The following is a 17950-nucleotide window of genomic DNA, read 5'->3' on the forward strand; positions in this document are numbered from 1 at the left end:
TAGCTAAACATTTCTCATTTAAAAGAAGATCGTTTTCGACTTGGGCAATATTTATATTCAACAACAGCAGCCGCCAGTAACAAGCGAGGGATCGAGTACTAAATATTGAGATGGTGATTGGCGAGTTTTTCAAGTGAATAGAATTTTTATTTTAATATTTATACGACAAAATAATGAATATTGATGATTTATCATTTACGTATCTTGTACACAAATTCCAAAAAAAGGTATCTATTGTCCACAAACGATTGATAACGATGCAGTACTAATTTTTTTAACAATCCTACTTACCAGATACCAGTGTGTTCAGAGTATTTATTAAGCAATTAAAAAATATTTTTTTTTAATAAAAATATATTATTTGATAGAGAATAATATTTATCATTTTAAATGACACAATTTATGTCATTTCACTCTCATAAAGAAGTAGGGCCACACTTTAATTTTTTTTCACTCTCTTTCCTTCTTTATCTATCTTTTTCTGTCACTTAAAATAACATAATTTATATCTTTAAAATGATATACATTTTTTCTTTAAAATGATATATTAAAAGCTTAAAAATTATGTTAATATTCAGCGAAAGAGTTCCAAGAGACTGGGCCGTTAGTTGATGCATAGTTAGGTTTACAAGAAAAAAGAAGCCAAGCCTTTGGCCCTAACTGCAAAAGAGTGTACTTCGGGCCAATAAACATTAGAGCCCATTATATATATGCCAGTTGCATTAAACCGTGCGATATAGACAAGCTGATAACTTGTTGCTTTGTACATTCTGAACATAAGTGTTAACTTTAGTTTTGAGAGAAAACAAATATATGTCACAGGACATTGAAGAATTTTCCTGCTAACCCTTTTTATTTTTTCAAGATAACAAGTGAACAATACCACTTGTTGTCTGTGTCGCATGACGAAAAATTAGTTCATCAACAGGACATTTGACAACTTTGATGATGAAAAAGTGCAAGTAGTCATACTTTGTTATTTTTCTTATGAAATTGTTATTTTGAACTAATGACTAACGAATATATTTGGGTGTAACTATTACGGTTTAATATTTATACTTTAGTAATTTTTTCTTTGTTTCACTCATATAAAAGTTAGTGGGATATATAAACTTTTTCTTTCTTTTCTTTTCATAATGAGACTTACTCACAATATATATGAATATATATTATAAGTGAGTGGAGATAAAAATATATGTTCAGTTCTCGAATTAAACTAGTCACAAAATGATAAACTGATTGAAATATTTATAAAAAAAAATATGTTGCAACGATGCATTAAAACATTATCTTCAATCACCTGACTCAACCTTGTTTGAGATTACCAATGTTTAAATACTTATTTATTCAAAACTAGTAAACTACAACTATTTTTTTTGGGTTTTATTATTCTCATGTTAAAGAAGATAAGTTATCTCATGTCATAGAGATAAACTTGTGGGTTCCACAACCTGAAAAATAAAAAGAAAAGAAAAGAAAAATATGACACAGTTATCGAAGGGTGAGTAGGAGAGAAATTTATCATATATAACATAGGAGTAGTTTTTCCCATTTCTTTTACTAGCATTTTCTCAAACAAATTAGACATGGTATTTGCATTTTGGTACTGTATATAGATATAGGTCATGTTGAAAATCCGACAACAATACGAAATTGATATAAACTTTAAAGAGAAAAGATTAGAGAGATTGACACGGTAATTTATCCTGGTTCACTCAATATATAAGTGATGTTCGAGATCACCGAGGACATCAATCAGTTAAGTACTGAAACTGCAGGAACCACTCGGATTCCATACCTTTTCCTAGTATTCCAAAGAAGATAAGCGGGTTTAGTCGTCCGCCTAGGTTACATTCAGCTTGTTTGTATTATATTTACCTCACCGCCACTTGTTACAAGTCATTCGGTCCAGTTGCTGTTCTGCTGACCCTGACAACTAGGTCCCTCATCAGAGTCATTAGCATGTGAAGTATGAACCATACCCAACAGGTCATACCTTTATTAGGATTGTTAGCATTTTGGTTTGATTTTACTTTATAAAAAAAGTAATCTAAATGAAATTAATTGGTTTTCGTATATTGAGAATCAATGAATTTGCTTAAAATAAACTAATTATTCAGCGAAATTAGTTTTTGATCAAACATTTTTTTAAAGAAACATAAATTTACTTTTTTCATGTAAATAAACACAAATTTTACCTTTTTTTTAATAACCCAATCAGCGGTTTAGTTTCGTAAATTAAAACAAAAAATTAAACCCAACCATTCTGTTTTACAAAAAAAAAAAAAATCAAACATTTTGTTTTAAGATACAAAATTTCATTTTAAATTGATTTCTTTTAGTTATAAAATCTAACGTTTATCGTTTTCTCTCAATATAACGATTTATATTAAATTAAATGAGGATATTAGTAAAGTAAAATGTTTTAACTATTTCAATAGAAGGTAATTTAGTTTCATATAATTATATTTTTTTATAATTTAGCTTGGAGAGGGGAAAATACTAGCTTCTGGCAGGATAAGGGAATTATTCCAAATCACTCCTTGCAAGACCAAGCCATTAGGTGAGATAATAGTATTAATTTTGACTATAAGGTTGCTGATATGCTAACCCTAGAAGGAGAATGAAATTATGAATCTTTTGCACATTGACTTCCTGCTGATTTAATGGGTATCATTCGAAGTACCCTCCCTCCTAGAGACTCTCGGATGGTCCGAATAGGAAAACTTGGGAGTTATTTGACTTAAATACCATCTATGTTTAGGGTATTTATGGCTCTCTTCTGGGTCATACATTTATTGAGAGCAACAGAAGCAATCTGTGATCCATTTTGTGGAAGTAGTGTGGCCCACAAAAGACTAAAATTCTGATGTGGAAACTAATGCATAACAGACTTCTTACCAAATATAGGGTGGCACAATAGGGTTACACGGATAATATTTGCCAAGTTTGCAAGAAGGAAAAGGAGACTATAATCCATGTAGTTAGGGATTGTGACGCAGCGAAATCCTTATGGCTTTGACTTGTGCCCACTAATTGTTATGCAGATTTTTTCTATGGTGATTTAAATCAATGGATTGGTTTCAATTTTGATTTGAAAGATGTGGAAGTCGTCGGATATGACTGGCTATCTTATTTCTTCATAACCTGTTAGAAGCTTTGGTCTTGGCGGAATGAGATTCATCATTGGGGTTGAGGGATAATAGGAGCTATTAAAGAGAGTCTATCCGGAACCTTGTTAAGAAAATAGGTGAAGCGGCTAAAAATCAGATCAACAGAGGTATAGAGAAGAGAAGTATGACCATCAATGTAGCTTGGCAATTTCCTAGTGTTGGATTTATTAAGGTAAATCCAGACGGAGCTACAAGAGGCAACTCTGGTTTACCTGCTTGTGGAGGGTTGATGCGTGATGCCTAAGGAAAATGGCTAGGTGGGTTTGCTTTTAGACTTCAAATTTGTAACTCTTTCAGGCCAAAGTTGTGGGGAGTGTTGAGGGGGCTGGAGATAGCTTGGAACGCTAGCTATTGAAATGTGTTTATTGAAAGTGATTCATCTAGTGTGATCACTGTGCACACCAAACATGGTGCACCAGTCCGAGAGAGTCATATGATCTTTCGCATTCGGATTTGGATGCAAAGGAACTGGAATGTGTCTTTGCTCTATACTTACAGGAAAGGAAATTCATATGTTGACTGGCTTGCAAACCATATTCTAGACATCAAAGAAGAGTGTGATAGTCAGATTTGGTGAGAGCCCCCCGGAACCAATCTTCTGCTTCTTACTGATTCAACATCGGTGAGGAGGCCTAGAGCCTTAGTTTGTAGTAGTTATCTCTTTTGTTTTTCGTTTGCTTTTGTTTGGTTTAGGCCTTTAATTTATAAAAAAAATAGATATATTTTGAAGCAATCCAAATATCTTATTGTAATATTGGAAAATGATAGTTGAACTTGAATGAGCTTAACATTGACCAATTCCTGCATGTTCAAAATGACTTTTATAACATTCTAAAAAAAAAAATTTATTTTGTCAACTTAATTAGTTTCTTTTCTTAATTTGAATTTCCATTACTTTTAGTTTCTCTGTCCATGTTAATTTAACACAATGAATTGAATTTTTAATGTGGTATTATAATACTCCAATATTGAAGGTTGGTATTTGAATATTATAAAATAAATTTTAAATGATTAAGTATTACGATCACATATTTATATATTGACCTAACTTGTATATTTTAAAGTAGGGAAAGCATGCTCTCCTATGAGAGGAAGCAAAAAAAAATTCCTACAAATAGATTGTTTTTCGTACCAACCAATTTTATTTTTGTAAGGTGTGGAACCAAACTTGATTTGTTTTTATTTTTTTCTCTCATTTTGTCTTGCGGCATAAGAAAATATGTACCCTTTAAAGCATAATGCATAAATATCATAGGTGGTATATTGTACAATATTTGAATGCAGAATCCTGATTCATGATGTTTGAATATTAATAATTCTCGTTGAATTATTTGATGACTAGCTTTCTATAACAAATAAAAAGTCTCATGCTATGTGTACCAATTCGTATACATTCTGATACAAGGCGTGAACTTGTATATGGGATTCAAAGTGATTATCTGTTATTCATTCAATCAAAGTGTCGAATATAGTACCTCTAACACTCTTGTTTCGAGCCGGTTTGTTAACTTAAAGCACTGAGTAATTTAATTCTTAAGTGGAAGACTTAACAAATAATTCACCATTACTTTTTTTTTTTTTTGGTGAAGATAATTCACCATTACTTAAATAATTAGATGACTTAACTTTTTCTTTATATTTATCTTTACGTATTTTCGTGCATAATTTATTTTTTCTATGTAACATAATCTATACAGTCACATACCTGCATAGAATTCATACTTAATAAACCTGTGACCATATTTAATGATCAAATCATTATCCAAATGTGATAACAGATACCATTTCGAATAGAGTCTTTACGAACAACATAACAACTATAAATTGAACTAATCCAGGGATCAAATCCCAATCTCTTACATAACACCTGATAAACAGAAAAGTCTAATATATATATATATATATATATAGGAGGGTTCTTTTGACTTCAGAGTAAGACTTTTAAGTCTCACTCCTCATCTTAGCCGTTGATGGACGGAAATCAATAGTCGTCATTTGTAATGTAATTAATAATTAATTAATTAATATAACTTCCTAAACTATAACCGTTGGATGGATGGAAATCAAGGGCTGAGATGAGGAGTAAGACTTATAAATCTTACTCTGGAGTCAAATGATCTCTCTACACACACACACACACACACATATATATATATATATATATATATATATATATATATATACACACATATCAGAATATGGCTCCGTGCCACTACTGATATCAACCTACTTAGCAACATACACGCGTACACATAATTTTGTTATCTGTATATAATTATCTATAGGCTACATACGTCTCTCAAAATGGAAATCCATACTATACATATGCATGAATGTAAAATATCACGCCCTACCAAACATATACATATATAGTGATGTTCCAAAATGCTACACTAGCTATCTGCTCTAGCTAGTATCTCTAGCCATCCTGAACTTGTCTCTTGCCATGTGAGGCTCTCCTGCTACTTTAGTACCTGAAAAGTAAGTCCCCAGATGAGGTGAGATTAACCATCTCAGTAAACCTAAGGTTTATGGAGTAGTCTTCACCCATGAGTTCACTTCATGCATAAATGTCAGATAATATAGCATAGAATACATCATATATTTCATACCCATACATATTTCATACACATACATACTCCTAGGCTATACTCCAGGCGCTGTATCCCGCAAAGAGATCGTAACTTGTACCTATACTTATACCCATACTTCTAGGGGCTATATCCGGCAGAGGAGATCATAACTTATATCTATACTTATATTCTCAGGGTTGTATCCCACAAAGGAGATCATAACATATATCCATACTTATACTCCCAGGGGCTATATCCCACAAAGGAGATCTTAACATAAACATATACTCCTAGGGGCTATATTTTGCAAAAGAATCCACACATGTACTCTCCAAAACCTATACGTACTATAATATAACATATTCTCTTATAACCTAATATATAGCAACATATCATATTACTCCATATTATTTCCTATCATTTCATAACATCATATAACATAACATAAGACTCTCAAAGCGTAATTTCTCACTTTGACCAGTCTATAAACTCCCAAAGCATAATTTCTCACTTTGACCAGTCCATACATAATCTCTGAAAACGTAAGTCTTAAACTGAGTGTTCATTGATCAAGAACCATATGTCATACATACATATCGTATCGTATCATATCATATGCATGAGCTACATGAATGCAGCCATAATACATATCCACATTCATAACAACATATACCATATGAATCATCATCCAAACGGACTATGGTGGAACAACATACCGGAGAAAACTCCGAAATCAAAAGCTTACTTGAAACTAGCTTTTCTGTAAACCCTACTCGTACGTCACTAAAGTTATCCGTATATCCATAACCGTCAAGATCACCTATTCAAATATGATCTTTATTTCAATACATAATTACTTACACTTGAAGAATCCTCTTACATACTTACATATTATGAAATTATTCTTCAAGTTTGTTCACATAATCCTTAACATATTCTTACTTACCAATTCATGCCAATTCATACCAATTGACAAGTCAATACTCAAACCTAAACATATACTTAAAGTCTTACATATTAACATATTTAACCTAATTCACTTAACCTATAAGTTAAATTAGGTTCCCACACTTTACCATACATAACATACACTTGATTTTACTTGATTTATACAACCAAACACTTAATTAAATTAAAAACCATACCTAGATCATACAACCGCAAAGTGATCGAATGGTACTAGTAAGGTTCCCATGCATTTCATGCATTTCATTCTTCATCAAAGACTGCTCAAAACAACTCTTAACTTTATTTTTTATTATTAAGCTCAATGATCACATAAAGTCCCAATAACCTCTCTATGTTTTCAACTAATGAACCAACTAATTCATTCCATTCTAATACATTTATTTAGCACCAAGCATGTTATATATCTAAATATTTATTAAAATATATTGTATACAATGCACCTTAGTAATTTTATGGATAATTATAACTAAAAAGTTTTTTGTAACGGTAGTAGTTGAAGAAAGTTTTAATTTCAAATATATAGCATACTAAGAGCAGTTATTAAATACTAGTATTAAGATCATTTTTCCATCATTACTTATAGTTTTTCACTAGAAATGTTGTATTCAGTCATGACTCTTGGTAAGAAAATATTTATTTTATGGCATCCTTTAATAATGAATTTAGTAAATGTAGTAATTAAAATTTCACTTATATTAAAATTTTGTTTACATTTTCACTTGTATATTTGTGTACAAATATTATTTTATTAAAACAATTATAATTTGTATAAAATATGTTAAGAAAGTTTTAAATATTTATTTGTTAAAATATTTTTAATGTATTGAATATGATAAATTTTTTTATGAAATTATAATTTTGAATGGCACGGGGGCTGACCTTAACTCATAGGGTATTTGGCCCGTGCGGACCTTTATTATTGAGATTCATTTGATTTTGCGGATTTTTTGGCTCTAACCCACACAAATTAGGGCTTAATGGGTCGAATTGACCCATTTTGACAGTTGTACGGATGAAGATGTGATTTTTCTTTTAACAAAAGTGGTGATGGGTATAATAAGTGCTAAATACATTATTAATATAAAATAATTAATTGAAAGTTAATTGGTTAATCAAATAAAATGACTATAAATCATAAGCGCGGAGTGAATATCTTATATTCTAAGACAAAGCCATTCTTTGGCAACTTCTGACACGTGGCTGCTTCTCCTTCTGACACGTGTTTTCTTTCACACTACACAGTTCAAAAAGTTTCCTTTTTTGATAATTCAGGAAATAAAAGAATTCAAAAAGAAATTATAATCTGGACTAAAAATTGATGGCCACGATTTGCTATCCAAAAGCAATGGTTTAGATCTGTTCTCATCTTTAATTGTGGAAGGAAAGAGAAAAATTTAAATTTTGAAAACTGACAACTCAGTAAATGTTCACCTGCTTTGTTCATTGAAATTGTTAAACATTTAACAAAACCCTAAACGCCTTCTCATCTTCTTTCTCCTGTTCTTCGGTGTTCTATTTTTTTCCCAACTGCTGTTCGTCGTTCTTTTTGTTGTTTGTCGTTCGTCGCTCGCCTTCTCATACCGTTTTTGGTTTTGTTGCTACTTTTCATCTTCGTTTTTTCCCAGCTGCTGTTCGTCGTTTTTTTGTTGTGAGTCGTTCGTCGTTCTCCTTCTCATAAAGATTTGGTTTTGTTGCTGCTTTTCGTCTTTGTTTTTTCCCAGCTGTTGTTCATCGTTTTTTTGTTGTTCTCCGTTCGCCTTTTCATACTATTTTTTATTTTGTTGCTGCAGTTGTCATTCTTTTAAGTAGGTTACTACCAGTTACAACACACAGCTTCAAAGGATGTATAAATATGATTTTCTGAAGGATGTCAGTCCTGTCAAGGAGGACTGGAGGATTAAGGTGAAGGTGGTTCGGGCTTGGAAAGTTCCTAACTTTCAACGTAAAGATCAAGACGACAACGTTGGAATGGTTTTGTTGGATGAACAAGTATATTCTTAGCGTTTTTAAAATCTTGGTTCTTGCGTTTTTAAATCTTCCACTTTTTTGAGTTCGTTGTGTTTTTTTTTAGGGTGGTAGGATCCACGCCACTGTCAAAGGTTCTTTGCCGGTGCGGAAGAAAATCCATGAAGGAGACTGCTATTTTATCAAAAAAATTGGAGTTGGATTCAATAGCGAAGTGTTCAGGCCTACCAGGCATCAGTATCGTTTGTCTTTCAATTTGAGGACTGATCTTAGATCAATTGTTGATTCTAATATTTGTGCGAGTGAATTTGATTTTGTTAATTATGACATCATTGAGAAAGAAACATCTGACTCACCTTATTTAGTGGGTAATATAATTGTGCTTACTGTCTTTTCATTTTTAAATTTTTTAAATTTTTTTACGGACTCTTTGCTGCCCTTTATTTCTTTGTAGACGTCATTGGTTTAATATCAGGAATTGGTGAAGTTTGTGAACGTGTGGTTTCTTGTAGGAAGACCAAAATGGTTGTGTTGGAGCTTGACAACCTCAGGTATTGTAAATTTTATTTTTTCAACGTATTCTTTTGTTTTATCTGTGTTCCCTTGTATTTTTTTGTTTTATCCGTGAACGTGTATTACTGTACGTTTGGGCTGCAACTCATATGAAGGGGTCACAAGCTGGAGTGCACTTTGTGGGAGCACTATGTGGATGAGATTCAATCTTTTATGGCAACCAACGACACTCTTCATCACGTCGTGATAGTCCAGCTAGGCAGGATAAAATGTTTTAGGGGTATGATTTTAGCAATCTTTTTTTCCAATACGTTATTCCTCTGTGTTCTGTTTAATTCTATTTTTTTTGGGATTGCTATTCTATGTTTTTATTTTTATGCTCAACTCGATAGGTAAGGTTGGGTTAACCAATACAAAATATACAACGAGGATTGTCATGGATTCGAAGATCCCAGAGATCGTTGAGTTCAAAAAATGGTTTGTTTGTTATTCTTAAACTCATTTCATAATTTATTTAGTTAATCATTTACTATATATCCATTTTCTCTCTATAGTCTCACGTCTGATGGTGTTGAGAGTAGTTTGCGGATGACTCAGTTGTCTACTCAGTCATCCTATTCTTACGAAAATGATTTTCTGAAGGAGACTGAAAAGAAGTCTATCAGTGATGTGAAGCTTTGTGGCGAGGTAAATATAGAATTTTTGATTCTTCAAATTTATTGAATTTCTTGGATAATATCAAGTCTGTGTGAATTATTTTAATTGTTTGCCTACCCTTGCTATATTTAAGGTTACAACTTGCATCACGTATGGGACTATAAAATCTGTTGAGAGCAAATACAACTGGTGGTACAAGTCTTGCAAAAAATGTCCATTCTCTGTTTTAGAGGATTTTGAAAAGTGGTACTGTAAGAACTGCGAAAAACATTAGGAAGATTACTATCCGAGGTATTGTTTTTGCGTAGTTTTTAAATTGTGTTTAATCTGTAAGCTGAATTTTTTATTTTTTTACTGATGTACAATTTTGCAATCGCATAGATTTAGTGTTCAGGTAAGAGTCGTGGATAACACGGATTCCACATCATTTCTTCTGTTTGATCGCGACTGTGTGTCTTTGCTGAGGATGAGTGCTGCTGAACTGCGCGAGCTGCATTTCAAAAGGGTTTGTATTATTTTTGCTATAAAATATAAATAATGTATATCTTGACGTAGAGGATGTAATGTAAATCCTATCAATGGGCTTCTTGTTGTATATTGGATGACCGTATTTTTTTTTCTAGGGTGCGAATTTGGATCAATTTCTAGATGAGTTAAATGTTTTGAATGAGAAGTCCATGCTGTTCAAGCTAAATATCAAACAAAAGGATTTGAACTCATACAGCGAGCCCACGTATCAAGTTTCTAAAATTTGTAGCAACGAAAAGATAATCTCATCGTTCCTTGAGTCTCTTAACTCTGACGTCAATCCAGATGTATGCTGTTTCTCTATTTTTGTTGGGTATCGTTTTTTACAAATTCATTTCGTTGACTGTTTTTGGTTATTGTATATCACAGGATGAAGCAAATTTTGAGGATGCACGCGAAAATGAAGGTGGATCATCAGGACCGGAAAAGGTTGCGGTAACGCAATATTTTTTTAAACATTTTCATGTTACGCGTAAGTCCATACTTGACATACCTTTGTTTTCTTTTTTTTACCGAATTATTAATAGGATGTTGAGAGTCAGACCTGTGATAGTACTGACGTTGGTGATATCTCTCTCACAATGTTGACACCATTGATCCATTCTCATGATTCCATTGCTGGAGAATTCAATCTTTCAGCTGTTCGGATAGCCAAGAAGATAAAGCTTGAAAAAGAGTTACGTATTTTCAAATCTATTCTCATGATTTCTGTCCTTTTTTTTTTTTTCCTTTTCTCAATGCTGAATACTGTTTTTCTGTTTTCCTTTTATTAAAATATAAGTATGTCATATATGTTTTTTTTCCTTTTTACAATGCTAATTTTTTTTTTTGCCACAAACCATACTTTGAGACTATGACTTATGTATACTTTGTTTTTTTTCCTTTTCGTAATATCATGTGCTGATCGGATTCATTGCTAGAGCTCTTTCCGTCGTATGCTTATATATCATTTTCAATGCTGAATATTGTTTTTCTGTTTTCCTTTTATATAAAATACAAGTCTGTCACATATGTTTTTTTTTTCCTTTTTACAATGAATTTTTTTTTTTTGCCAGCAACCATACTTCAAGACTATGACTTATGTATTCTTTTTTTTTTCCTTTTCGTAATATCATGTGCTGATCTGATTCCATTGCTACATCTCTTTACGTCGTATGCTTATATATCATTCTCAATGCTGATTACTGTTTTTTTTTTCTTTTTTGAAAATAGATTTAATGCAGAAGCATATGATAATACCCCGTAGATCAGCACACTGTGTCTTAAGAGTGGTTTTTTTGTGTCTTGCAGACAAGATCTTTACTGAAGTGTGGTTTTTTTGTTGGAGTTAAAAAAGACACACCACACTGTGTCTTGGAGACAGTTCACGTAGTTTTCTTATGTTTTGTTGTGTTTAGTTCAAAACAATACTTGCACCCGCAATCGAACGTATGTTGTTATATTTGTTGTGTTTTTTGCAATACCAACTTAAGTTCTTCATCTATGTCGTGTTATGTTATCTGTTGCTGTGTTCCCTTTTTCTTAATCAAAACATGTCTTTTTGATCCAACAACAAACAAAGGTCGACTGCTAAAATTTGTTTCCTGTTTTAATGGAACAAAATAGGTACTTTTATTTCAAATTTATGTTTCTTATTTTTAATATTTACAACTTCAAAAATTGATTGAACTTTTTTATCACTGGAATTCAAAGTATGTCTTTTATATCAAAAAAAAACAATTTTTAACTTTTACTTTTGAATTTTTGTTACCTACTTAAAAAATTTATAGTTTTTAAACTTTTTTAGGGTTTGATCAGCCTTGAATACTGAGTATGTGTTTTTTTATCCAAAACGAATAAAAAAAACATTCATTTGTTTCGTAATAAGAAAGTATGTTATGAAACGATAATCATGACCAGAAAATAAGTTCTTCTTATTCAATCTTTTGTTTCCTGATTTTAGAAATTTAAACTTGAAATTTTATTAAGCTTTGATTACTGGAATTCAACATTTGTTTTTTTTTAATTCGAATAAAAAAAAATTACGTCTGTAACTGCTAAACACATTTTATGATACAAATTTCAAGTTTCGTTATTTATTCACCTTGACCTTTGGAATACTGAGTATGTCTTTTTTTATCCTAAAAAAGACAAATAAAAAATCGTGTATTTGCTAATAAATTAATTAATAACATGTTATGGTACAGTAATCATGACCAGAAAATAAGTTCCAAAAAAAATCAATCTTATGCTTCCTAATTTTTATTATGCTTTGATAATTAGCATTCAAAGTATGTCTTTTTTTATCTGATTTTTTCTTTGCTATTTTTAATGTGACGAAATAAATAACTTTAATTCAAATTTAATGTTTCTTATTTTATAAATTTCAAGTTTCAAATTTTATTAACCTTTGATCATTGGAATTCAAAGTCTGTCTTTTTTTATCCAAAATAAAAAATAAATAACGTCTATGATAGAATAATCATAATAACAAAATAAAATATTTCAATTCAAATCTTTTTTTCTATTTTTAAAATTTCAAGTTCGAATTTTGAGTAAGCTTTTATCATTGGAATTCAAAAAGACAATAAGTTTAAATTTATTTAAAGTTCTTATTTTTTATCCAAGAAAATACGTGTATAACAACTAAAAAAGTGTGTTTTTTTAAAAAAAAAATTTAAACTTGAATTATTTTTTATCCTTAATTCAAGCCAGAAGTTATAAAACATAAGTTATTATCCCTAACAGGTTATATCTTTTTGTTCCTTTTTTTCCCTTCTACGTTGTTTCTTTTTGAAAATAAAATTGGAATTTGGAACGACGGTCTTGAAACTATCTTCATCTCTCATCGAAACGCTGCCATAGTTTTGGAAATCGATGGGTATGATTAAAGGTTTAATGATTTTCCAGGAAATACGACGCTCCATATTCCATACTACCAGTTCACGTGTTCAGCCAATCAGTTGGAGAACATTAATGTCGTCGCGTCCTTCGAAGATGACCAGCCGAAACGTCGCCCTTAATCGTTTGGCTGTGTATCTCTTCAGCCTCATTATACATGACAGAGTCGTTTGGTTTTTTGTCATCGTCTCATGTATCTGCTTCTTTCTTCCAAAATTGTTCATCCTCATATTTTACCACGCCTCCTTCATCGTCAAAGAAAAAAATGAAAATGGAGATCACCGGTGGAGAGTCCCTGAAACATCTGCCGTCGGATGTGTTGCTGCTGATATTTGGAAAGGTGGCGTCTCATTCAATTGAGGACATAACTAACGTGAAGCTTTCTTGCTGGGAATTTTATTATCTAACCGAATCAGATTATGTGTACGAGCGTGTTTCGCTGGATAAGTTCGCGTTGGGACCATTGGAGTGGGTCACAAATGCCAAGCCTTTCCTTCACCAAGTTAGGGTCAATGGAAGTGAGGAAGAAGAAGGTGAGGCGTACTACAACCCAGATCAAGTTTACAAAAGGTTTCGACAAGTTGTGTTTTTGAAGCGTTGTAGGGACACTGGCAATCCAGAGGTGTTGAGTCGTGAGGGCTTGGTCAATTACTTTTGAGAGACATCGACTGCTGATGTGCAAGCTTTAGCTCTTCATGCCATTAAGACTGCAGCAGAGAAAGGTCACCACGATGCCAAGTAAGCATCTTCCATCATATTGATGGCCAGTGTTGATGAAAGGGAGAGGTCTGTGGGCTTTGAATTTTTTCGTTCGCTGGATGACAAGTGCCTTTTGAGGCCATGCAGACAACGTGTCATACTTTTCATCAGGTCGTTATGGGTGCGCGATTCACTGAGGATGACCCTTCGTCGTCAGAGAACCATGAGATTGGTAACATGCTTGGGTATAGGGTCTGTCAACGTTGCAAGGCGAATTTTGAAGTCTACTTATTTTGCATTATGACTTTAATGTGATTGAGTTTCTGGTGGTGTTGGTTTAGGGTGTTTTTTTATCTGTTTTGTTATTTTATGTGTTGTATTTTCTTTTTGGTATCTTTGAAGTTCTGTTATTATGTTATCTGAATTTTTTAAGGAATGAATGTTCACTATTTTTTTCTTTTGGTATCTAGCGAACGAATGTGCAACTTGTGCTTATGTTATTATTAATAGGATGTTTTGTTATTTTATGTGTTGTACTTTTTTTAGAAATGAATGTGCAATTGTGCAAATACCTGGACTTTTTAAGGAATGAATGTTTACTGTTTTTTTCTTTTGGTATCCAGCGAATGACTTTAAAGACACTTTCTAATTTTTTTGGGTACATGCATATATAAAATGGATAAACGTATGACTATTTCAAACGTAAATAAATGTATGACTATAAAATGGTTCGGGTCTGTACCAAGCAGCAAACTCATAGCTACGTGGATAAAGAATTTTCTACTATAGCTACTGTCTTTTTCTTCTTTTCTTTTCTTTTCACGATAAAGGGTATTATTATAAAGTCAGTTTTTATGTTTTTTTTGTTTTACCAAATATCCTTAATTAAGTGTTGAACCAAGAGTTAAATTCAAGTACTTAAGGTCTTACACTTTTTCTTTTGTTATCTTATGAACTGGGAGTGTGACCAATTACTGTAGTATGTAGGATATGGTGGAATGACCCAGGCTGCTGAATCCCCCACTATGAATTGCGTAGCATAACAGTGACAAATGAATGTGCAAAACAATATTGCTGAAAATGAAAGAACAAAATCGTTTTGATGCTTCAACATGTTGAGCTTTTGAGCGAAATGAGAGATGGTACCAAGTAAAATTTATAAGAGAGAGATAGTTTTAAAATGTAGGTATGAGAATTAAACCATTCTAGATGTAACCGTATATTTCAGATGAGAGTTTAAAAACATTTATTTGTTGATTCTGATGTTATACAGATCCATACCATCTTTTTTATAGTATTTGATTAAAAGAAAGACAATAATAGATTGATTAATTTTGAATCTGGTGCATGTGCTAATTAAGTTTTAATCTGTTTTTTTCAAATTTGCATGGACGCATTAATTGGTTCAACAAAGTTCAGTAGATGTTTTAGTTTTTGTACATAATTAATCCAAGTTACAACAGACCAGTGAATGCCAAAGGTCATGCATCAATAAACTTCCCTCTCATGCAGTCAGCATTCCCAAGTGGGGAGTACATTATTGCCCATCGATTTTGACACCCAAAAAAGTTAAAAAAGCGCCAACAAATCAGCTTTCACAACAGTTTTAAAATATACATTTGACACGGAAAAAAAAGGAGAGAAGAAACGTTTCCCGCTAAGATGAACTTTACCTCATAACATTGTCTCTTCATATTCCAAGTCCCTTCACTCATCTTAACTGTGTTTTCAGCATTCTCTTCTTGCAGCAGTTTCTGAGTTGATCGAGTTAATCAGGCAACACCTTGCCTTTGTTTTAAGCATCTTCTTCTTCCAGCAGTGAGCCACTTGAGCGAGTTAATCAAGCAATAGTTTTTTTTATTTTCAGCATCCTCTTCTTGCAGTAGTGAGCGAGTTAATCAGGCAACAGCTTTACTGTGTTTTCAACATCCTCTTCTTGCAGCAGTGATCGAGTTGAGCGAGTTAATCAAGCAACAACAATCGTACTAAAAACGTTGTGAAAAATCTCATACGGAGGTATATACCGTTTCAATACCGTCATGTCTGACAACGAAAATGAATTCAAAACTCCTTCCAGGAAAAGAAGGAACCAAGGTCGCATTGAATCAAATCAGCTGAATGGTAACGATGATTGATGTTCTTGCATTTGTTTGACAGTTATTTCTCATTGTACTAACTAATTCATTCAAATGATTGCTGTGTAGAAAATCTTTTTGGGTCTTCTCTCTCCCCTGTTGGCAGGTAATTGTAATTCGTCATAAATATTACTTGTCGTTAATGAAATTTGTGTATTAATGTCAACACCTTTTAGTTAATTTTTATATTGTTCCTTTTTTAAATCCGCACAACATTTCTGAGGTAGGCAGCATGAGGAATGATATAAGCTGCAACAAACAATGGCCACGTAATATTACAAATGGTATGTTTCGTTGTTCTTTTCGTCAGCAAGTTTCTTGAACGTTGTTTCTTAGCGTAAAGAAGCAATCTTCCATAAACTTCCATTAGTTGTGTTCTTATATAATGGACTTTCTAATTTTATTTATTTTTTGTAGAAAATGTTCCTCCATTAACGGCGTCCCCAATTAGCAGGTCAGTTAATTACTTAGGTTAACTCTTTTACTAATTATTAGTGAGTATTATTCCTTTTTTTACACGTACAGCGTTGCTCAGATCACCAGTATGAGCTCGCAGTTTGAACGTAATATAGAGCCTCTCCATGGCATAACTAACAGTATGTAACTCAACCTCAACTTCAACCGCATATTTTTTTTTTTGGCACATTAGTTTATTTGATTGGATATCACCAGAAAAAGATTTATTATTAATTTAAACATCCCATGTTTACTATAATTACTTCCATCATTAAAACTCTAAATTTAAATTACTATGTTCAATAAAATTCTCATTGCTGTGTCGACATGTAATTTACATTATCTACATTGTGTAGAAAATCTATCTCCGTTTTCTCCGTCATCTGTTGCCAGGTAAGCTTATTCTGTTTTCTAATCATTAAAAATTACAGTTTGTTAAATTTATTGGCAGGTAACTTTACTGCTTAGGTTAATTCATTTAGATTTGATTATTAATCATTTATTTTTCTTTCTATTTTAAAAACTTACAGCTTGCTCAGATGACCAGTGAACAAAATGAGTTTAGATGCAGTAGACAACATCTTCATGATATAAGTAATGGTACGTAACTTTTTTTCTCCCGTACAGAATCTTGATTGTTGTTACGTAGAAAATGAAAAAAAAATATTATGTCAGGCCTGCTATTTTTTGTGCCATAGTTCTGTTGCCATCTAATGTATTTTATCTATGTTGCGTAGAAAATCTAACTCTGTTGACTCCGTCACCCGTTGGCAGGTACATTATGTGTGTTTACTTAGCCTTAAATTTTAGACATGTTACTTTCCTGATAAAAAACCAAGGCGAACATATAATAATATGTAAATATATTTTTTTTTTTAACCAAGCAGTGCATACGTAAATAATAAGCATACTCTGTCGAGTGTTAGATCAACCATTGCTAAAGATGATATTCATTTTCCTCCCACAGAAGGTAATGTTTTCTGTAAATTTTGCATTTGTTATACATATATAATTCAAATTTCATACAAAGCCTGTATTAAAGATATATTTTTAACGTTTTTTTGTTTTTTTTTTAAATTACATTTTTTAGATAGCAAAAAGGCTAGATTAAGGCGGAAAGGTATAATGGTTCAAAAAAAAAACTGCTAATGGTATGTAACTATTTTTCTCCTATACAGAATTTTGATTGTTGTTACGTATAAAATGAAAAAAATTATATTATGTCAATTTTTTTTTTTTGCTCCCATAGTTGTGTTGCCATGTAATGTATTGTATCTCTATTGCGTAGAAAATCTAACTTCGTTGACTCTGTCACCCGTTGGCAGGTACATTATGTGTGTTTACTTAGCCTTAACTTTTAGCGCATGTTACTTTTCTTATAAGATGTTAAATATTTTTTTTT

The 17950-nt window shown here is 32.1% G+C and overlaps 1 protein-coding gene across 1 annotated transcript; it reads left to right on the top strand.

Annotated features, from left to right (window-relative positions):
- The first annotated feature begins 8557 nt into the window (after positions 1–8557).
- Positions 8558–11684, top strand: LOC133298613 (uncharacterized). The gene is made up of 10 exons (XM_061497940.1): positions 8558–8704; positions 8787–9048; positions 9135–9231; positions 9748–9880; positions 9984–10093; positions 10232–10355; positions 10474–10665; positions 10748–10813; positions 10906–11054; positions 11669–11684. Exons 1-10 carry the CDS (start codon positions 8558–8560, stop codon positions 11682–11684), a joined length of 1296 nt encoding a protein of 431 aa, XP_061353924.1.
- Positions 11685–17950: the final 6266 nt, after the last annotated feature.

This window comes from Gastrolobium bilobum, unplaced genomic scaffold (genome assembly GCF_033153095.1).
Source record: "Gastrolobium bilobum isolate Gb01-03AN ecotype WA unplaced genomic scaffold, APGP_CSIRO_Gbil_v1 utg5722, whole genome shotgun sequence".
NCBI lineage: Eukaryota > Viridiplantae > Streptophyta > Magnoliopsida > Fabales > Fabaceae > Gastrolobium > Gastrolobium bilobum.